We start from the raw sequence: 23838 nt of genomic DNA, 5'->3' as shown, positions 1-23838 counted from the left end.
TCTGTCAATTTCAATTCAATCGGCAATTCAACATAGGTAGTTAAATCATGTGAATGAATCTGGACAACGTTTAATTTATGTGACTTGTTGCATAACTTAATTAAATTGTTAAATTTCGCATAGACACCTATTCACCCCCCTCTAGGTGTTTGTAGGGTCGAACTATAGCCTTTTCAAGTGGTATCAGAGCCAAATCTCGAGTCCTGACCCATAGTTGTCTAGATGAGTCAATCACTTTCTATACCTCCATACTTTGACGGAAGTAATTATGCTTACTGGAAGGTTAGAATTCGTGCATTTCTTAAGTCCTTAGATGAGCATGTTTGGTTGAGTGTGAAAAATGGCTGGAAACCTCCCTCCACTATCGTATCAGGAACTGTTAACCTTACTGATATATCACTGTGGACTAAGGATAAGATAGCTGAGTGTAATTGGAATAGAAAGAGACTTCATGCCTTGTTTATGGTCGTGTCTCCCAAAGAGTTTAGAAGAGTGTCAATGTGCGAAACTGCTAAAGAGGTGTGGGATATTCTTGAAACTACACACGAGGGAACTAAAACGGTAAAGAACTCGAAATTACAAATGTTAGCTTCTAGGTTTGAAGAAGTGAGGATGAAAGATGACGAAACCTTTGATGAATTTTTTGCAAAATTGAATGATATTGTTAATTCTAGTTTCAATTTAGGCGAGAAAATTCCTGAGTCTAAAATTGATAGAAAAGTACTTAGGTCCTTGCCCGAGAAATTTAGGCCTAAAGTTACTGCCGTTGAGGAAAGTAAGGATCTAGATGAAGTTAAAATTGAAGAACTTGTCGGATCCTTGCAAACTTATGAACTCACTATCACACAACCTAAGAAAGGAAAGTCCATTACTTTAAAATCCATCAAAGAGGATGAATCTTCCGATACTGAGTCTCTGAGGGACGATGAAATTGCTTACTTTGTGAAGAAATTTCAAAAGGCTCTCAAGAATAGAAGAAAGCCTCAGGATAGAAAAAGTAGAGTCCCTAGCAGATTCTCAAAAGAAAAAACTGAAAGGTTTAACAATAAAAGTTCTAGTGATAAACCACGTTTGGTTAGGTGCCATGAATGTCAAGGTATAGGTCACTATAGGAATGAGTGCCCTAGTTATAAGAAGAATCAAAGAATAGGGCAGGGTAAGGCCTTAGTTGTTTCACTTACTGATAACAAGTCTGAGACCAGTGATAGGCAGGAGTCATCTAGTAGTGAAGATGAAGGGAACTATATGGCATTTGTGTCGACTATTAAGAGTGAATCTGATAAGGAGAGTGACAAGGTTGAGAAAGAACTTCACAACAATAATTCTAGTAATGAGGATGAGGATGACATAGACATACATGAGGCCTATCAACTATTGTTCAAAGAGTCTTAAAATCAAAAAGGTCAATAAAGCCCTACTCAAAAAGGTTGATGAACTTGAAAGAGAAAAAGAGAGACATGCTAGTAATCTCCAGAATTCACTTAAGAGTGTCAGTGAGTTAAAATGTGTCAATGAGAAGTTGGAAGACAAGGTTAAGACATTAACTAGTGAATTGGAGAAATCTAATGCTCATCTTCAGACTTTCATAAGTGGAACTAAGAAATTGGATGATATTTTGGGAATGAATAAGCCTACAGGAGATAGGAAAGGTCTAGGATATGTTGAGGGTAATACACATGGTGTTGGTCCATCTAAAACTGTATTCATTTCTGCCTCTAGGAAGTCTAACGCTGTCAACAGTCCAAATAAGGGTAAGAATGTTTCAAGGGAACAAAGTCATCAATCACGTAGAAATTTTATGCCCAAACACCCACAGACATGTACCTACTGTGGAGCTCTAGGACACACTAGGCCTAGATGTTATAAGTTAGGCAATGAGCGTAGAAATCGGAATATTCCAAGTCAGGTCAGTTTTCTGACTAATCAGGTTAGTCATTTGACTGAGATGCTTACTAAGCTGACTAGGAGTACCACGTCATCTAAGAAAGTTTGGGTTAAAAAGGAGGATCTAGCTGGACTTTCAGGTCAGGTAAATTGCTATGTTGCATTAAAAGCCCAAGATTTCAATATGTGGTACTTTGATAGTGCTTGTTCTAGGCATATGTGTGGTAACAAGACTTTATTCATACTCTTGATGAATGCAATGGGGGTATGGTTACCTTTGGAGATGAGGGTTCTACACCTATTCTTGGCAAAGGTACTGTACAAATACATGGATTACCTATAATCTCAAATGTGCTTTATGTGGAAGGTTTAAAGTTGAACTTGTTAAGTATTAGTCAAATTTGTGATGCTGATTTTGAGGTTAGTTAGCTTTGTGGAAAAGAGATGTACCGTGTATGATTCATTCGGTGGGGTGGTCCTTGAAGGGGTTAGAACGTCTGATAACTGTTATAGAGTCCTACCTAATTCTAACTATGTGTGTAGGAGTGCAAAAATGGATATGAGTGAACTCTGGCATAAAAGATTGGGTCATTTAAACTATAAGAGTCTAGTACAACTGGCTAAAAAGGAGTTGGTAAATGGTTTGCCTAAAATAGGTCCTAGTGAAAATGTTGTGTGTGGACCATGTCAATTGGGTAAACAAATTAAAGGAATCCATAAAAAGACTTCTAAAATTTTGACCAAAAGACCCCTGGAATTGATACACATGGATTTAATGGGACCATTTAGGACTGAGAGTCTAGGAGGTAAGCGGTATATTCTGGTTGTGGTAGATGATTTCTCGAGGTTCACATGGGTAGAATTGTTTAGGGAAAAATCTGATGCATGTGACCTTATAAAATCTTTTTGTAAACGGCTTAGTAATAAACTCAATCACAAAGTGTCCAGAATGCGAAGTGATCATGGAAAAGAGTTTGAAAATTTCAATCTTGAGAGCTTCTGCATGGATGAAGGGATACTACATGAGTTCTTTTCCCCTATCACTCCTCAACAAAATGGGGTGGTTGAAAGGAAGAATCGTGTTCTTTAGGACATGGCTAGAGCCATGCTTCATGACAAAGGGCTAGCCTTACATTTTTGGGGAGAAGCTGTTAATATTGCATGCCACATAATAAATAGAGTCTACCTTAGACCCAAAACCGATCAGACTCCATATGAGATTCTAAAGGGTAAAAAGCCTACTATCAAATACTTTCGTGTGTTTGAGAGTAAGTGCTACATTTTGCGTGATAGAGAGAACTTGAGTAAGTTTGAATCTAAGAGTGACGAAGGAATCTTCTTAGGGTATTCTAGAAATAGTCGAGCATTCCGAGTATATAACTCACGTACTCGTACTGTGATGGAGTCAGTCAATGTTGTGATAGATGATGGTGTGAGTGAGGGGGAGAATGTTGAAAATTATGATAGAAATGATAATCTTATAAGGTCTAGTGATCCTACTGAACCGCTTGTGCCTGAATCATCTCTTAAAATTCCTGAAACTCCTGAAAAGGAAACACATCCACAAGATCAAGACACAATCCCTAATGAACCATCAACTAGGGTCAAGTCTAATCATCCTAAGGATAATATCATTGGGGATCTGGATGAAGGTATGAGGCTTCGTAAGAGAGTACTAAACAATCTAGCATATACTAGCTATGTTTCACAGGTAGAGCCTAAGAAAGTCGAAGAGGCCCTTAGTGATGAGTGTTGGGTGAATGCAATGCATGAGGAACTCAATCAATTTGCTAGAAACAATGTGTGGATCTTAGTACCCAGACCTGAGAATTGTAACATTATTGGTACTAAGTGGATCTTTAAGAACAAGACAAATGACAAAGGTACTATAACTAGGAATAAGGCCAGATTAGTTGCTCAGGGTTATACTCAAGTTGAGGGAATTGATTTTGATGAGACTTTTGCCCCTGTTGCACGACTTGAGTCTATTTGGATTCTGCTTGCTCTTGCCTGTACCTTAGGGTTCAAGCTACATCAAATGGACGTTAAGAGTGCCTTCTTGAATGGACTTCTTCAAGAAGAAGTCTATGTGGAACAACCAAAAGGATTTGTTGATCCAAAGTTTCCCCACTATGTCTACAAACTCCACAAAACACTCTATGGTCTGACACAAGCTCCTAGAGCTTGGTATGAGAGACTTACGTCATATCTTGAGGAACATGGTTTCTCTCGAGGTGGTGCTGATAGGACCTTATTTATTAGACACATTGAAGAAACTATCATTATCGCTCAAATTTATGTCGATGACATCATTTTTGGTTCTCCTATTGAGTCTCTAGCATATGAGTTTGCCGAGTGTTTGAAGCAAGAATTTGAGATGAGTATGGTTGGTGAGTTGAGTTATTTCCTTGGACTTCAGGTGAAACAGATTGAGGATGGCTTGTTTATTTCACAGTCTAAGTATGCAAAGGATCTAGTTAAGCTGTTTGGGTTAGATAGTAAGAAGCATACTAGGACACCTATGAGTACTAGCTTGAAGTTAGGTCTTGATCCTTCAGGTAAGAGTGTAGATCATTCCCTATATCGAAGCATGATAGGTAGTCTTCTCTATCGCACAGCTACTAGACCTGACATTGCTTTTAGTGCTGGAAGGTGTGCTCGATTTCAAACAGATCCCAAAGAATCACACTTAAGCTCTGTTAGATGCATCATTAGATATGTGAGTGGTACTGTTGATCTAGGGATTTTCTATTCTAGAAATCATAATCTTGATTTGGCTGGCTACTCCGAGCCGATTGGGCGGGGAATGCAGATGATAGAAAAAGTACTTCTGGGGGCTGTTTCTACATGGGTAGCAATCTAGTAGCCTGGTTAAGTAAGAAACAAAATTCCATATCCCTATCCACGGCAGAGGCCGAATACATAGCAGCTGGAAGTTGCTGCACTCAGCTTCTCTGGATGAAGCAGATGCTGAGTGATTATGAGATTAATCAAGAGACCATGACTATTTTCTGTGATAATACCAGTGCTATAAATATTTCTAAGAATCCCATTCAACATTCTCGAACAAAACATATTGACATACGACATCATTTTATTTGTGAACTTGTTGAAACACATGTTGTCTCCTTAGATCATGTTTCTACTGACAACCAATTAGCCGATCTACTTACGAAACCACTAGATGGGATGAGGTTTGAGTCTCTTCGGACGGCTGTTGGTATTTGTTTGCCTATCTGATCATGAATTCATGCATATTAATGCATTTATCATATCTGTACTTATTCATTTCATATATTGTATGTGATAAATGTGTGTGTGGTGCATTTTGTTTGTTAGTTATTTTTTTTTGGTTTTTATTTTGAGTATTAAGTTTGCATTTGAAATTTAAAATAAATAAATAAATAAATAAATAAATAATTTTGTGTGCATCATGTATGACGTTATGATGTTTGCATTCAGGATCAAACTCTATTTTTCATCATGTGTACGAGTCTGAGATTCCATCGTAGTTCTCACTTTCTGTGGAGTTCTTGGTATACGGCTCGTCATGCATTTTTGCACAGCACACACAGTAGTCCTGTAGGTGGGTCTTGACCGTATGGGTGAGACTTGGGATGGTATTCTTCTGTGATTGGGGTTGTTTGTCCAGTTGACTTGATCTGTGACGAGTGTAACCTAATCAATATTGTCTTTCCCCATTTTCTACATTATTCTTTGAACTTATTTTTGTCTTCGGGGCCTATTAGACTCGAACAATTAAGCCTTAGGGGTTTCTAACCTGGTGCCCTATGGTCGTCTGGCTTGGGAGTCACCGGCCAAAAGTTCGTTACAGGTGTCATTTCTGTCACCTAATGAAGATAGAATTGCACTTAAGTTCTTATGTTATTAAAAATATATATATATAAAAAATAAAAAATAAAAAAATGGCATACAGTTAGGGGGAGTAAAATTGTGACAATTTACTGTTTGATATAGGTCATCGTGGAATTGGATTTAACTGGCACTTGGTCAATATACACTCTTTTACAGTTGTTTTCACGTGTCATTTCTCACTAATTTAAGGTTTTGAGTCTAACTTGCATGGACTACGTGGCACATTTCATGCTGATGTTCTGTATAAAATTTACTTCATGGGATTTTGAACTATGTGTGGATTTAAGATTTGTCTACATGCTCTGAATGTTGGGTTTGTGATTTTGTGCATATTATTCATATCGTTTACATATTTGGGTACGTGCTTCATCATCGATTTTTTAGTTTGTCTTTACAAAAACAAAAAATAATAATAATAATACATACAACTGAAAATAAAAATAAAAATTTTTGGACCTATTTTCGTTATTTTCCAAAATTGTGCTACTTTTCATAAATTTCAAATGTTTGGTGCTATTTTTGACATTTCATTTTCGCTCGAGTCTCGCCTGGACTTCGCTCGAGCGACAAAAGCAGAAAGGATGTCGCTCGAGTTTTGCCCCGGTCTCGCTCGAGCGACATATATATTTAAAATGCGGCTGTTTCAATTTTTCGCGTATTTCATCATTTTTTTCCTCCTACTTCAATTCTTTTCTTCTTCCATTGAAATTATTCACTCCCAATTCATTTATGGCCTCAATTCGATATCTTTAACACAATCTTGGGTCTGAAACGCTGACTTCTTGGCAAAATCTTTAGGTAATTCCCAACTTTCTTTGCTTTCAATTTTTTTTGGCTCGTTTAATTTCTTTTCTTGATCATTGTGTTGGTTTGTATTATTTTGGTATTACATCTTGCTTGTACACATGTTTTGCATCAAGTATTGCTTTCCATTTCCCAAATTATAGTGCATTCCTATGGTTTTCTTCACATTTTTTTAAGTTTTTAGTCCATGTTCATCAATGTAGTTCTTGCACCTCGTTGATTCGTTTGATGTGTAGTTTGTTTAATTGTGAAGTCCATAGCATGTAGTTTTTAGGGATGTGTTTGGATTTGTGATTGGGTCTCGTATGTGCTTGGAATTTGGTGCCGAAATCACGCACGCCACATGATCGATGAAAGTTCCATTTTTTATGCTTATTTGGTTTCTTTTGATTTTTTTGATTTCCTTCTTTTCCTTCGTTTCTTTCCTACTTGTTTGAGTGCCGTTGCATGCCGTGTGTGTTTTCATTCATGTTTATATGATTGGATCATATGTGTTTTCATGTGTGCATCTTCTCATATCATGTTGCATCGTGATGCGTGCATTTCACATTATGCTTATTCTTTTCATCCCCGTATGTGCCAGATGGCTCGTAAGCGCTCTCGTACCTCTGCACAGCTCGCTAGTGGATCGACATCTTATAGTAGATCCCGGTTTATTTCTGCTACAGCTCAGGAGGTCTTCACGTCTCAATTCTCCTTACTCCCTGTTCTCATGGAGCGTGAGGTAATTCTATCTGACCTTCCTGTTGACGTCGCCGCTATTTTTGTTTCCCGGGGTTGGGAGCCCCTTCTTGTTGGTCTTACACCGCCGCCTCCACTTCTCGTTCAAGAGTTTTATGTTAATATTCATGAGGTGGATGGGTCGTCGTTTAGGATTTTTCTTAGAGGTCATTCTTTTCGAGTTACTCCATCTGCAGTAGCTCTTGCATTAGGTATACCTTAGATTCCTCATCCGACGTATCCCTATCTTCTTCCTGCTTCTCTTCCAATCGATGCCCTTGTTCGTTCGACTCTTTTGAACACCCCGTCTACTGGGGGCCTGCGGCTATGGCCACGGGTTCATTACCCACTGATCGACAGATTTTGTTGCGCATCGTGTGTACAAACCTGTGGCCTGTTTCCCATACTTCTTCTTTACCGATGGTACGGGCTCGTTTTCTATATGCCGTACTTCATGGGGACTCTATCGACCTTCCTACTTTTGTGTGCCAGCAGATTCTAGCTTCTTTTCGTACTCCTGCGGGTCATTTAGGGTTACCTTATGCCTGTTTGATTCATCGGGTTGTCCTTTCTCTTGGTGCATCTTTTCCTGAGGGGTCTTCTACTCGTATAGGTCGCTCGATAGGACAGCAGACCATTCACCAGAGTCAATCCCATGTCCCGTCCTCTTCGGCTCATGCTGCCGCTCAGGCTGAGCCCGTTGATGTTTTTGATTTTTCGGAGCCCCTTTGATCCTATTACTGATATTCTTACTAGGGGTTCTCGTGTCTTTCTTTCGCCTCGTTCGGATTTTCCTTTAGCTGTTTTGCTTCAAGCTGCCTTTCCTTCGACATCTACTTCTGCTCCAGGGGTGGCTTCCTTACCTGTTGACCCCATGGTGACGCTTATGGGTCAGATATCTACTTTAGTCGCGCAGCAGGCTCGTATGATGGCAGAGATCACGCAGTTACGTGCTACTTCGGAGCATCAGTCTGCTGAGCTTTCTTCATTTCGGCGTGCTCTATCAGTGTGTCAGCGTCAGTTGCGTTGGATTCATGATCAATTGGATGAGAGCTCGAGTGAAGAGACTAGTGATGAGTCACCGAGGGCGGATGGTGCTGCTTCTTAGTTTTAGTTTTAGTTTTTGATCCTTTGTCATTTGTGACAAAAAGGGGGAGTAGATAGTTTAATCTCAATTTAACTGTGATATATTGGATTAATTGTGATATAACTGTGGTTTGATATCTATTTAATGACTATATTAAGTTTTGATGTTTTAGCAATATTGATGTATGTTTTTGGTGTTTTTTGATTTACATTACTATTGCTTCTTAATCTGGTTAATTACATATGCACTATTCCTTGTTTTATCTACTGTTTTCATTTCACGTGCTTTTACACTTGGTATTGAGTTTCTGTATTTCAGGAAACAGGTTCGACAGGAGATAGTTGCTTTGATTGAATGAATAGGTCGTTAGGAGTTACATTTTTTGTGTCCTTGACTGTCTTGTGTAATTTTGTCACAGAATGCCAAAGGGGAGTTTGTTAGGAAAATGTTGTAATTGGCAATCTGTGACCAAAATCACTAATTTGTCGAGTTTGTAAAGTCAAGAATCAATTTGTCAATGTCTAAAAGTTCAGGGACTTGTGTTGCAATTTCGCAATAATTAATGTATAGGTCTAGGGTAAAGTTGGATGCTTTGAAGATGAAAACGGCGCAAGATTGGTGCTAGAGTTTTGCCCTGACCTCGCTCGAGCCTAAATAACAGAACTTGCATCGCTGGAGTTTCGCCACCACTTCGCTCGAGCGAGAGTGCGTCGCTAGAGTTTCGTCGGCACTTCGCTCGAGGGACAGTGTCATCCGACGTTTGGTGATTTTCCTTCCTCGCGAATTTTAAACGCTCCATACTACCAAAAACGACCTACTATATAAACAAAAATTCCGCTTTTCATTAACAACCTTTGGCAAAACACATAGCACAATATTTTCCTCTCTACCAAAAGATAAATTGCAAAACTCTTCACCATATGATTCATTCAAGAAAAAACATCAAACACCTTTTCAAACAAAACACCTATAAAAAATCCTCACTACTTCCAGAAGATCAGTTGATTGAAGATCTGGGAAGGAGGTTGATTGAAGAACTGGAGTTCTTGTTGATTCACGGGAAATAGAAGAAATACAAGGCTGGGATTTTGGCGCAGATCTGCAGAATCCAGGAGAGCTTTGGTAGATACAGTAAGGAGGTCAGAGTATTGTTAGATACAATCATGTATGGCGTACTGTAAGCTGGAGTCTTTTATAGTGAATCCCTACTGGCTTGTGCCCGGAGTTTTTACCCAGTTGGGTTTTCTCCGTCAACAATTTTTGTGTTATTTATTGCTTTCTGTCAATTTCAATTCAACCGGCAATTCAACATAGGTAGTTAAATCATGTGAATGAATCTGGACAACGTTTAATTTATGTGACTTATTGCATAACTTAATTAAATTGTTAAATTCTGCATAGACACCTATTCACCCCCCCTCTAGGTGTTGGTTGGGTCGAACTATTGCCTTTTCAAACATTGTATTATTATACTTAAAAAAGAAATAATCTAAATTAATACTTCAAGAGAATATTAGGGCCCGTTTGATTACAATGATGAAGTTTTGTTGGAAAGAAAATAAATTCCAAGGAATTGAATTCCATAGAAATTGTTTTACTGGAAATTATCAATTAAATGTGCTTGATTGGTATAATTTTATACCTGAAAAATATTCAAATTTTGTATCTTTTGGTATTTGTTTGGCTTTGTTTTCAAGAATTTGTCAATTAAAAGGATAAAATTTATTACAATTGTGAATAGAATTTGTTTTCACTAGCAACAAAAATAAAAAAAAATAAAAAATAAAAAACCTGTAAAAGCCAATTCCCATGAAAACCATAGGAATTGGTTTTCCACCAATGAATGGAAAACAAGTCATGTGAGGGGAAATGCGAGAAAATGAATTCAATGGGAATTTTGTCTAATCAAACAACAAAAAGGTGGAAAAATGGAAAAAATTTCCATTTTCCATGGAAAACTATCCATATCAAATAGGGCCTTCTTGTAGTATTGTTTGAAAAGAAATATCTTATTTGAGTTATGTTGTTGCTTTTGAAGAAGCACAAATTCAAACAATTATAATAATTAAAAATAATGTTGTATTGTTTTTGTTGACAAAGTATAATATTTGTAAATATTATATTTTAGACGAATTTCATATCAATGTTCTTGGTGAAATGAATTGATAAAGATAAATAAAATGCATATAATTTAGCTCAAGAATATCCCACTTAAATACTTTCAAAAATGTTATAAGGAATGAAAAATGAAATGATATTTATAGCAATCAAAACATCAAAAATTCTGACAAACTAGACAAATCATTCGGACCTCCGCATCCTGAGCCAGACAATCAAACTAGCCATTGTGCACCAGAATTCAAAACAGTTAAAAAGTGTTCGTTAGATGAACTAGACGTCCGCATGGCTCAAATGAACGTCTGCTTGTGCAGAACTTTCTCGAATTTTTCTTTCTTGATAATTTTGATAAATGTAGGCTTTTGAAGGATATTTTCATTTTATTTTTTAAGGTAATTGTAAAAAGTTTAAATATCAAGTTGAAATTTTTACCCCTTCGAAAAATAATTTTTATGCAAGCGTTTTTATGAAAGTAATTTTCTCGTGCATAAAAATTCATTCATTTGAGCCTTTATTGATTCATTGCTAAAGATTAAATAATTTTACCTTTACACATGAATCCGAAACATCTAAGTCTTATATATTCAATGTTTGACTGTTGAAATTCTTGTCTTCAAGGGATTGACATGAATGCTCCCCATCTTGATTTTTATTTATTGTTACTTGCGAATTTTTCATAGCAAACTTTTTGTCTCCAATTGATCAACTATGTAACAATAGCTATGAAGAATCGAATTTAATTGTTAGAGATAAAAACAATTTGTTTGTTATAATCAAAACATGAAGTCAACAATTTCTCTCTTTTTTATTATGACAAACAAAGATGATTTGCAACAAATTGATAAGGGATGAAGAACTTTAGATATCACATATGATTCATGTATTCCCCCTTATCATTTACACATATATTCTCTATATCTTATACAAGGCAAGCATATTACATTGTTAAACATATATGCATATCAATATCATAAATATATATGTATATCAATATCATCATATATATGCATGTCAATATCATCTTATGCATTTCCCCCTTTTGGCATAAGTAAAAAGTAAGCAAGTGGGGATTCAAGTACACAAGTCAACCTAAACTGTACAAGCTTCTTCCAAAGCATACGGTTTTTTGGATGTAGATGATGATATTTATAAGCAAAATTTACAGTAAGGAAATTTCATTGAAAATACCACATGATATCCAAACCACAAAACCAAATGTCATCTATAAGAAAATAAGCTAGTCGAAACAAGATTGTATCCAAGACACAAAAACATAAAGAAATATCCAAAATACAGTGATGTAAACCATTAACTATGATTATGGCTAAGTAGGAGATGGTGGAGGAAAGTGATCGTAGAAATGAGCGCTGAAGGCATTTTGCTAAGTCTGCATTGCTGCTTGTGGAGTTGGAATGGCATCCTACTGCGCTTGTATGGCAGCCTGTTGAACTTGCAATTAGTGAAGCATTCTACCAAAGTCGTCAACAGAGGACATAAGGGAATCAATGCCGTCGTTTAGAAGATTAAAATGATCCTCGGAAAATGTGAAACCACTAGTCAAAGGATAAGGAAACTGAAGCCTAGAATGCTGTAAGGAGGATTTGGAACTTATTGTACATCATCGGTATCATCATCCTCATCGCTCTTGAAGGGTAGAGTTGAAGATCCTGCGTAGGGTTAAACCCTTTTGCGTGAGCTACCCACTGACCATGTTCTTTTACTATCTTCATCCGTTTAAGAGTTTGAATATTGATAGTTTGGTAGGGTAAAGTAAAAATTTGCTCAATCTTTCATACCAAGCTCTAAAAGCTTGTTTTAAACCGGTAAAAGCCTTTCTAAGTTTAAAAACATAACCCGAATACTTGTGATCTTTAAAATTGGAGGGTTGCTTAACACAAAATTCTTCTTGAATAAATTCATTTAGAAATGTATTTTTGACATCCATTTGATAAAAAGTGAATCCCTTATGATAAGAAAATGTAAGAAGTATACGAATAGATTCTAATCTAGCAACCAGTGCAAAGGTTTCCTTAAAATCGATACTTTCTTCTTGATTGTAACCTTAGACCACTAATCTAATACTATTATACACAATTATCTCATTTATTTCTAGAAACCCATTTTGTGCAGATGATGATTTGATCATTTGGTCCAGCGAGTAAATCCTAGAGATGATTTCTTTTAAATTTATTTAGTTCTTCTTGCATAGTTAGAATCCAAAATTCATCAAACTTGGGTTCCTTGAAATTTTTTTTTGTTCAATTTACGAAATGAAAACACAACTATTTAGATGATTTTTAATAGAAGTTTTAGTAGTAATACCTTTGGATGGATCACCAATAATTAGCTCTTTTTGGATGAAAAGGAACGAACCTTCATTCTTCAGTAGAGATGGATCATTTTGTACTTGGGTATGTTCTTCTTCACTTCGTTGAATGTTTGCTTCCTCCTTGTGTTTATTTTTTGGATCTTCTTTACTTCGATCTTGAATAGTCATTTGTTTGAAAGGAATTTCCAACCTTACATCATTACCTTTCTCATGATCAAGAGAGTTAGTTTCATCGAAAGTGATATGCATGGATTCTTCAACGACTAGAGTTCTTTGTTAAAGACTCTATAAGCTTTGCTAGTCGATAAATATCCTAAAAAGATTTCAATATCCAATTTTGAATAATATTTTCCCAAATTTTCTTTTGTGTTTAGAATAAAGCATTTACAACCAAAAACATTGAAATAACCGATGGAATTCTAGTTTTCCAAAGATCATAGAGGGTTTTAGTTTTCTTTCGACTATTTAAAACTCTATTAACAATATAGCAATCAGTGCTAAAGGCTTCAACCTAAAAGTATTTTAGCATGCTATTTTCATTAAGATTGATCCTAGCCATTTCTTGCAATGTGCGATTCTTCCTTTCTACTACACCATTTTGTTAAAGAATTCTAAGAGCCGAGAAATTATGTTCATATCCATTTTCATTGCAAAAATTATCAAAAGCAATATTATCAAATTCTCCACCATGATTACTCCTAATAGTTGTAATGGAGTATCATTTTTCATTTTGAACCCTTTTGCTAAAATGTTTGAATGATTTAAAGCTTCATCTTTAAGATTTAAGAAAAGAACCCAAGTAAATCAAGAGAAGTCATTGACAATGATGAAAGCATAATGTTTTCCACCCAAACTAGCAGTTCTGAATATCCAAAAAGATCTGTGTGGACTAGTTGAAGCAGTTTTGTAGTCGAAGAATATAGTTTAGGATTAAATGAGCTTTTCACTTGTTTACCAAATTCACATGCATCACAAATTTTATCTTTATCAAACTTCAAATTTGGTAAACTTTGGACAAAATAAATTTTAGAGATTTTTGAAATAAAATCCATGCTAACATGATTCAATCTCCTATGCCACAACCAAATATCTTATTTTAAACTTAATAAACATTTTTCATCACTTTTAAATTCAATATTTATGATATAAATATCTCTGCTTCCACTTCCTATAAATGTTACCTCTTTTGATGTAGCATCCTTAATAAGACATTTAGAATAATTGAATTTAATATGATAATCTTTACCACATAATTGACTAATATTAAGCAAATTATGTCTGAGGTTATCCACTGATAGCTAACTTTCAATAGAAGGATAGGAATGATTACCAATGTTTCCAATTTCAATCATTTTTCCTTTTGCATTGTCTCCAAATGTGAATGACCTTCATCCTTCGTTTTGAAATTTGATAGTAACATTCTATCTTCGATCATGTGTTTTGAGTTTCCACTAACTAAAAACCATTTGAACTTCATTTTTATTATTATTATTTTATTTTTTTTTTGGTATCTACAAAAAATAATTAAATTCTTGATCTTTGATGATCCTTGGTAGTTAGCTTTGGTGGATTCTAGAATTCACCCGTTCTTACTTTCAAAGTCTAGCATCTTTTTTATTATATAATTATAAGCAATATGTCCATTTTTGTTGGAAAAATCACATGTAGTTTTTGAAGGAAGGATGTTTGAAGCTTTGACAAATAGATTTTTGAAAGATTTTTGGTTCAAAAATGATTTATATCCAATTCTTCCTTTACAAAAAGCACACTTTTGATCATCAAACACTAAATCTAAATTCTTCTTACCTCGAGTAAATTTACAAATAATCTTAGTTAAATCTTCAACCTTTTCTTTCAAGGAAGAATTTTCTTTAATCAATAAATCATAATCAACATTTTCCTTTTCAGTTCTAAAATTTTCTTCATTTCACTTTTCAACAAGTAGTGTTTCTTTTTAAGAATAAAGCGATTTAAAGCATGTTTCTTAAATTCCTCATAAATTTCATCGTAGGAGGTAGATAAATCATCATATGAACATTTTTTCTAAAGAGTTTACCTCATCTTCTATCGCCTTGAAGCACATGTTGATAATTTCTTCTTGACTATCATTTTCATTGCTATCATCATTGTCACTCTAATCTCATGTTGCTTGAAGTGTCTTTGTCTTGATATTCCTCTTTTTGTTTGAGCATTTAGTTTTCCTGTGATCAAATTTGTCACAAAAATAGCAAACAATTTTCTTGCTTCTTTCTTCACTATTTTCTTCTTCTTTTGGAATCTTTGGTTATTTCAAAAGCCTCTCAATTTTTTGATAAGAATGACTAATTATCGAGCTCTTTATCACTCATATTTTCACTTGTAGTTTTTTCTTCAATTGTCGATTTAAGAGCAATTTGGCCTTTAGGAGGCTTCTTTGATTCCTCTTCGCCTTTTCTCATTTTCTCTTTAGTTAGTGCGTTCTTGAGCTCATATGTCATAAAGGTTCCATAAAGTCCTTTCAAAAGATATGAGTTGATATCTTTGGTATTCTCTATCAACGTCGTTAATGAACTCCAATCTTCCGATAATAACCTAAGCATTTTACTTACAAGCTCACCATTAGTAAATTTGCGATCAAAGCCTTTAAGGCCATTAACAATACCGATGAAACAAGTAATCATGTCAACGATAGGTTCATCTTTTTTATAAAGAAGCTTTCAAATTATTTAACCAAGAGATTAATTTTGGTTTCCTTTACTTTATTGGTGCCAACATGAATAACTTCTAATGCATGCCAAATATCATTAATGAAATCACATGTGCTAATATGATTAAATTCATTTTTATCTAATGCCCAATAAAGTAGATTTTCGACTCAAGTATTCAAGGATACTTTTCTTTTATCATGTAGATTTTATCACTTTCATTTTTAGTCATATTCCTCTCTAAGTTTTGGAATGTTTTGATCATGTTAGCCATCAACTTTAATAATATTAGTAGGCGCATAAGAACCATATTCAATAACTTCCCAAATATTGTAATATATTGATTGAATGTAAATCATCATCATAACTTTCCAATAAGTATAATGCGTGCCGTTAAAGAAACAAGAACTATTTTTAGAATGTCCCTCAAGATTTTGAAGATTGTCGTTAGCCATTACTCAAAATTGTGAAAACTTAAAAAATGAGCTCATTGCTCTGATTCCAATTGAAAGCCCAAGAATAGCTAACCAAGAGGAGGGTGAATTGGTATATAATTTGGTTTTAAAGACTTTTTCGATTATTAAACCAAATAAAGCAAGTTGAGAATGAATAAGTCAAGCAAATAAAAAATGCACAAGTATGAAAGCAATTAGTAAAAGAAGAAATTGTGCAAACGAAGTAATTGTGGAGATTCGATTCCAACCAATGATCTATGTCCTTCATTACTAAGCTCTTCGTCAAAAGTAAGGCCTTTTTACTAAATTTGATTGACTTATGGTGCAATCCAAACCCTTACAATGCTGTCGGTGACTTACAAATAAGAAACACTAGTCCTTATACAATATTAAGCTTTCCGGGACCTCAATATAAGCCATAAAATTAAGGAGAAATGATTTTACAATTTGAAACTTCTCTCTTAATAAATAATAAAATCATAATTAAGTATAGAGAGAGAAATAGTAGACACTTTAATAAATAGAAATGAAGGATGTTCAAGTGTTTGGTGAGAAAAACTTTGATGAGAAGAATAATTTTCAAAGGCTAATTCAATCAAAAATTAATTGATAAAGATAAATACGATGAATATAATTTAGCTCAATATTATCTCACTTAAATACTCCAAAAATGTTATAATGAATGAAAAATGAAATGGTATTTATAGCAGTCAAAACGCCAAAAATTTTGACTAATCGGACAACTCGTTCAGACATCCATATCCTTATCTGAACAGCCAAAATAGTCGTTATGCGTCAAAATTCGAAATGGTTAAAAAGTGACCATTCGACAAATCGGACATCTGCATGTCTCAATCAACGTCTGCTTGGGCAAAACTCTCTTTTTTTTTTTCTTTTTTTTTTTCTTTTTTTTGCTTTGAAAGATATATGCTTTTGTATGACATTTTCACTTTATTTTTCAAGGTAAGTAACATTGCAAAAAGTTTAAATATCAAGTTGAAATTCTTCTTTGAAAAATAATTTTTATGTAATGGGCATTTTTATGAAATAATTTTCTCGTGCATAAAAATTCATTCATTTGAGCCTTTATTGATTCATTGCTAAAGATTAAAACATTTCACCTCTACATATAAATCCAAAATATTTAATTATAATATCTTCGATGTTTAACTATTAAAATTCTTGTCTTCGAGTGATTTGACATGAAGGCTCGTCTTCCATCTCAATTTTTATTGATTTTCAATTACGAGTCTTTTAGTAGCAATCTTTTTGTCTCCAATTGATCAACTATGCAATAGTAGCTATGAAGACTCAAATTCAATTATTAGAGATAAAAACAATTTATTTGTTATAATCAAAAAATGAATTCAACCATAGGTCAGCATTTACTATTTTTGAAGAAGAAAATATAACTCAAATCAATTTTATAGAAGAATATTTTCGCCTCGAAAAATGACTTTGTACTTAAATATTTAAAGAGAAAAATATTGTGTTATTGCTCCTGAAGAGTATAATCACATATATTTATGTTTATAATTGCAAAGAAGCATAACTAAATATGGAATAATTAAATATCGCATTATAATTTAGATAAATAATGTGTTGATATTTTGAAAAAACAAAAAACAAAAACAAAGAACCAAAAAAAAAAACAAAAACAAAAACAAAACAAAAAGAAATACAATTCAATCCAATCTAATCATATAAATATTCTAGAAAGAATATTGTAATATTGTTCTTGGAATAGAATCTATTTATATATGTCAACATTCGAGAAGTATAACACATTTAATCTAGTTAAGAGAATTTATTTATGAATAATGGTAAAAACTAATATGAAATTTACAAATTCTTATTCAAAACTCCAAGAGAGTCAATATTGTGTGATATGGGGAGACAAACTTACTATTGCTAATAATTTGTTTACCACTAAATAAAAGAGAAACCTACAAAACAGTGTTTTTTAAATTGGTACGCTAAATAAAATAAAAACCTACAATTTAAACAAACATTATATTGAACTAGAAGTTCAGTAACTCTAATAATTTTTTATTTGCCATGTCCAATTAAACCATCATCAGATCTAATAAGATGCAAAATGAGAATTCAAATAAACATTCAACAAAAAATCAGAAGATTATTCAATTCAAAGAATTTACATATAATGCTTGTTCTCTGTATCATAAATTGGTCACTGACCGTCACAACTAATGTTGGGATTATATCAGTATAATCTTCAAAATTAATTAGGTTGGTATATGGGACCCGTCATCCTTCATACTGACAATCTAGATATTATTTGTATCTGATAGTTATAATACATTTACTAGATCATTGCACGATATTCACAACTTTAAGTTCGAGAAATAATTGCAAAAATTTTAAATTATAAGCATAATTTTTAGATTATAAAATCAAAATGATGCGTTTTGTTAATTCTATTGAGTTTAATTCTCAACGTTTTAATTAGTGTTAATTAGGATGAGGATAAATAATTTAACACTATTGTTGTTAAACATCTTCAATTAATTTCTAAATCATTGGTATTAAAAACTAAATGCTTCCCAGCTCTATTTAGGGAATGCAATTCACATCATGCCAATATCAAAACTTTCTCCATTATATTTGATTTATGGATAAAGCTTAATTTTTTCATCTAATTAATTTGATAGTGCAATAAGTGTACAATTAATCCATCACAATGTACCAAGATGGAAGGTAAAGAATACAGAGAGTAAATGCTAGTTTGAAACTTTATATGACATCTCAAATCCTAAAGTTATAACACGGATTGCCAATTGTCAATTTGATTAAACAATTTCCTCAACATTAAGAGAGGAACTAAAAAGCCAAAAAAAAAAGTATATACATAATCTATCGTTATTATCTAGATCCTTGTAAAAGACAATTCGAACTAGAAGTTTGAATGATAATTTACTTACATGTGTTTACTGATTAAAGAGATTGATAATATCTCACCCACCAGCTTTAAGTGCTTCAATTTGAATTGACGTCCTCAAAGGACAATCCATAAACATTATATTTGATATATCTATGGTACATCTGAAGCATGAATAAATTCAATTCTAAAACAAAATCTCCAAAAAAAGGGATAGATAAAGAAAATGGTCTCGTTTAGGTAGAAATGTCAACGAGCCGAGCCATCTTACTAAGCAAAACTCGAGGCTAGACTTGAGTAAAATGGTATGAACTTTTTCCAAGCCCGAAGCGAGGCGAGCTTTTGGTCGGCCAAAAAATTTAAGCTCGAGCCACAAGGGCTTCTCGAGCTCGAGTTGACATCCTAAAATGGAGCTCGGCCCAAGCCTCGTGCCGACGAGCTAAATTGACACCCCTGCATTTAGGACGCATATACTCTTGGAGAATATATATATTTTATAAACCTAACTAATTATAAAACTCTAAAAGAGATTTAATTATTTGAAATATTAAAAATGAAAACATCTCAATAAGTTATGTTGTTATTAAAAAAATCGAAAAAAAATGTCAACAGTATTTTTGTATATAATATACCATTTCATATTATAAATAATGAGGATGTCGAAATAAATTAATTAAAGCATCTCGATCGAAGAAATGATTGACAAAATAGATGAACACTATCCTAGTAAAATTGAATTTATTAGAAAATTTTGTAAACATACAGTCCTAAATTCCAAAGGTGTATACCTATGAGAAAAAGAAATAAGAAAAATGAAGTCTCAATATTTAATGTACGAATCTCAACATAGTGAAATTCAAAAATTGTGGTGAAAGCAATTAAAAATCCATATCTAGTTATCCTAACGATGCATGAAAATTTAAATGCAATTATAATTAACTTATATGGCACGAGTCATTAATACTATCCCTAATGGTTTAACAAGTTTGAAACATATAATTCAAATATATTGTTGTAAGTTACGCATTGTACTTTTTTCTCCTAGTCAAGGCTTTGTCCCATTGGATTTTTATGGCAAAATTTTTAATGAGACAACTTTTGTAACATACTCAAAAGAATAATGTATTCAGTTTCCTTCATTAGAATTTTTTCTAATAAGGTTTTAACTAAACATATTTTTTGTATAATGATATCCACAACCTACAAGATATTTATCCTTAAAATAATACTCTTTTATGTTACAAATTGTGTACGACTCCTGAAAAGAGTAACAACACAATTTATTTTTCAACAGATCATCATGTGACTAAAGACAAATAAAGATTGATAAATATCATCTATGAAGATGGTATTGCTTAAAGGCTATAACAGACAACACAAAACATGCTTCGCCATAATTGCATTATTGAAGATATTATTGTACAAGATATGGATGACTCAATGCAATAATTTTCATTTAGGATGTGTTTAATTGCGAGCATAGAATTTATTAAATAAAATAAATTCTAGACAACTAATTTGCCTAGAAATTATTTGCGTAGAAATTGTTAAATTTTAACTTAGAAAATGTTATACTTTTTTTTTTTTTTTTATTTGTAGGCAAATGGAAGAGAGAGGGATTAGAAGAGGGATAAAGAGAGAGTAAATTACCAAGAAAATAAAAAACCTACTCTTCCTTAAAAAATATTTTTCTTGTTTTAAAAAAAAATGGTCATATAATCAAAAGTAGGAAAATATTTTCATATAAAAAAGTCAATCAAACATTATAAAATTAAGAATTTGGGTTCATGGAAAAATATTGACAATCAAACGCACTATTATTGAAATCATGGGAAAAATTGTACTCTTTTTAACGAGGTAGATATTTTGTAAATGTATCATTCAAGGGAAGTGTTATAAATTATATATGTTCATTAGTGAATGATCATTATACCCCTATAACTCTATTAATAATGACTATTGTATTTCAGACTACTTCTTCCTTAAAAATATGAGGTTTTGGTTCTCAATGAAATACGTACAAGTCTATTAATCTTTATACTTTCTTCTCTTTTTCTCTTTATATTACAAGAACATCTCTAAGAAACTCTTTAAGCATAAGATGTTATCTATTTTAAAGAGTTAATCTTTAAAATTACAATGCAAGAGACTCTTAAATTAACATTTTAATTTAAAGAGTGAGTTTTGCTCTCCAAACTCATTCTCTATAATTAAATGCATGCAAACTACTTCAACTTTTAATGTAGAAAACAATATAATAATTTAGAGAAAAGTTAGTTAAAATAAAAGATATAAAAAATTATATATATATATATTCAACAGTATTACTATTTAAATTTATAGATGATCTCTAAATTGTAAAATATACTCTTTAAAAATAGAGAGTCTCTTGAAAATGTTCTAACTTGTTCAACGATGCAATTGAGAAATTTAAATTTAGTGATTGCATTGAAAATTGGTTGAAACTTCATTGACCGTATGTAATGAAATTTACCGTTTCCTTTTTCCTCGATTCCTAATTTTTATGTGTTCAACCCTCAACAAAGATTATTAAAAGCCTTAAATTGGTAGTCAAATCCTTTTGGTCATTCATCACATTCCCAAACCTATCGTGTTACCTTTGAGTACCAAATTATTAATTTGTCTTTTTGGTTCTTTGTTTTGGATGTAGTCGTTGGAATGCGAAAGTAGAATTATCTAGAAATTTAAAAAAAAATTTAATTTAATAAACAAAATTTTCTAAATGTTCACGCATATGTTGTGTCAATAATATAGGATTCGAATTTTTATCTAAATTTAATGGTCAATTCTTGAATTAATTCTAAACCATGAACTTCCAATCTTTCGGATCACGAACTTTCAACATTTTAATTCCAAGAATTTGATATTCCAAACCTCCAAATCTTCTACGGTATTCTTCAAAGTCGAGACTAATTTGATGGGTGGGCACCTTCTTTTAATTAAATCAAGAAACTAATTTTTGAATTAGACAATTGAATAAAAGTGAGAAAAATATTTTTTTTTCTCTCTTTTTCTTTCTAATTTGAACACTATAAAATTATGTATAATTAGTTGTTGTAGGAATTCTAGATTCTATCTCGTCTCTATTTATAGAGATAGTATCGTTTGAATCTTCATACAATAAGAATTCTACATTCAAATAGGAGTCTTAGTTATAATCCAAGCAAGAATTTTAATTAATGTCCAAGTCCAATTAGTTTATATTTCATGTGTAGTCGTAGAACTTCAATTACAATTATAATTAAGTTTTAAACTTTTATAGCAATTACAACTAAGTAAAATTTTTTATTGTAATTACAATTATACTCAAAACAATTATAATTACCGTATTTAAGTCTCTATACTTTATAAAGCTACAATAGAGTCCTTAGGACATATATCATCCAAGCTCTAACAACCCTAGACCTCCAAATCCAATTATTAGTCTTTGTTTTTCAACTAAATGTAAAAAACTGAATTCTTGGAATGTATAAGATTGTAGAAGCTAATAGATCTATAATACTTTCCTCTGACTCACTGTATATTTATTTTATCCTCGTTCAAGATTCGATAATTAGGTACGTGCATAAATGAGTGTTTTGCCCCTCTAATTATGCTCATTAACTTAAGTACCATTTTCTTCAACAATTCTGTGACAAGTCATAGATGTCGAAGTTTAGCAATCACTAAACATTAATAACAGATTTTAACCGTTCAATAGAAAATATTTAAATAGTCACTCTACCCATTTTTCAGGATGACAGTGCTCAACACGAATTCATGTTCTCGACTTCACTCATTCTCAAACTGTCAACTCACCTAGATATTTGATCAATTAAATTAATCTCACCCATTAATTAATCAAAAAACCATTTAAATATGAAAAGATATACATAACCCTCTCAACGGGGTTAGATGAAATATGCAACCAATCAAGTGGACTTTGATTCTCTGTACGATTATGCTATAGAAGTAAACTCAACATGTGGTCTCTTCAATAGACTTTAAGTGTACTGATGTCATCTTTAATTATTTTTGTGATAAGGAAAAATCACAAACCACAATAATGAATATCTCAACATTACAACCTTCCAGTACAAAGTTTTATCCCCTAAAAAAATTATTTATAATTAAAATACAAATTGTGTCATACTGATTATAAAAATATTGCATCAGTAAAACTATATTATATGGACATACAACCAAACAGTATTCCAAAAGAATAAGATAATTTTCCTTGATTATTGATGCTATCAAAAATAATTTTTGAGAGGGTCGATCTCGAATTGGGAAAACACGAGGTATGAAAATGGAGAGGATTTTCGAACAACCTGCTAAAAGGCTAAGGGGAGTTGTTTGCATAACCTTTTTGATACTTGTGTCAAACCGTAGGAGAAAAAATCTGCAAAAACTTGTGTGAGAGAGAATGATATAGAATGAAATCCAATTAAGCTCACATTCTATTCTCCAACATGGAGGAAAAATAGTATTAATTCCTGATATATTCCTTCAAGTGGAGAACATGAATATGAGTCGGCGTATTAGAGTTTAGGATGCAACTACGATTTTTTTCTTTTTTTGTAAGGTTTTTTACTCCACCTAATTGAATGAATCTATTCAAATAAAATTAATAATTGGACCATCCAATTCGAATAAAATCCCTAATTTCTGGATTAGTTGTTAATAAAATTAAACTAAGGCCATGTTTGATATGGCAACTTTTCCATGGAAAATGGAAAAGATTTTCCCTTTTCCAAGTTTTTACATATTTGATGACATCAATTTTCTAGGTAATTGAAATTCCATCTTTCAACCACACATGCACCTTTTCCACGAAATGGAGGAATTCATTTTCTCATGTATTAGGTGGTTTTTCATTTTTCAGGTTGACTTTTTTTTAAAAAAAAAAAATTTTTAATTTTTTTAATTTTTTTTTTTTTTTTTGGCAATGGAAACAAATTTTATTAACAATTGTAACAAAT

The 23838-nt window shown here is 32.7% G+C and overlaps 2 protein-coding genes across 2 annotated transcripts; both read left to right on the top strand.

The window, feature by feature from the left end:
- Window positions 1-222: 222 nt before the first annotated feature.
- Window positions 223-2974, top strand: LOC111392800. The gene is made up of 5 exons (XM_023018193.1): window positions 223-561; window positions 892-1288; window positions 1446-2197; window positions 2327-2559; window positions 2674-2974. The coding sequence occupies exons 1-5, from the start codon at window positions 223-225 to the stop codon at window positions 2972-2974; spliced, it is 2022 nt and encodes a 673-aa protein (XP_022873961.1).
- Window positions 2975-2977: 3 nt separating this feature from the next.
- On the top strand, window positions 2978-7507 carry LOC111392799. The gene is made up of 7 exons (XM_023018192.1): window positions 2978-3152; window positions 3228-3288; window positions 3370-3728; window positions 4059-4610; window positions 4697-4909; window positions 5018-5100; window positions 7148-7507. Exons 1-7 carry the CDS (start codon window positions 2978-2980, stop codon window positions 7505-7507), a joined length of 1803 nt encoding a protein of 600 aa, XP_022873960.1.
- The last annotated feature ends 16331 nt before the right edge of the window (window positions 7508-23838 follow it).

Source organism: Olea europaea, unplaced genomic scaffold (assembly GCF_002742605.1).
Source record: "Olea europaea var. sylvestris unplaced genomic scaffold, O_europaea_v1 scaffold980, whole genome shotgun sequence".
Lineage (NCBI taxonomy): Eukaryota > Viridiplantae > Streptophyta > Magnoliopsida > Lamiales > Oleaceae > Olea > Olea europaea.
Note: the sequence above shows the minus strand (reverse complement) of the source record. Positions and strands in the feature narration are given on the sequence as shown.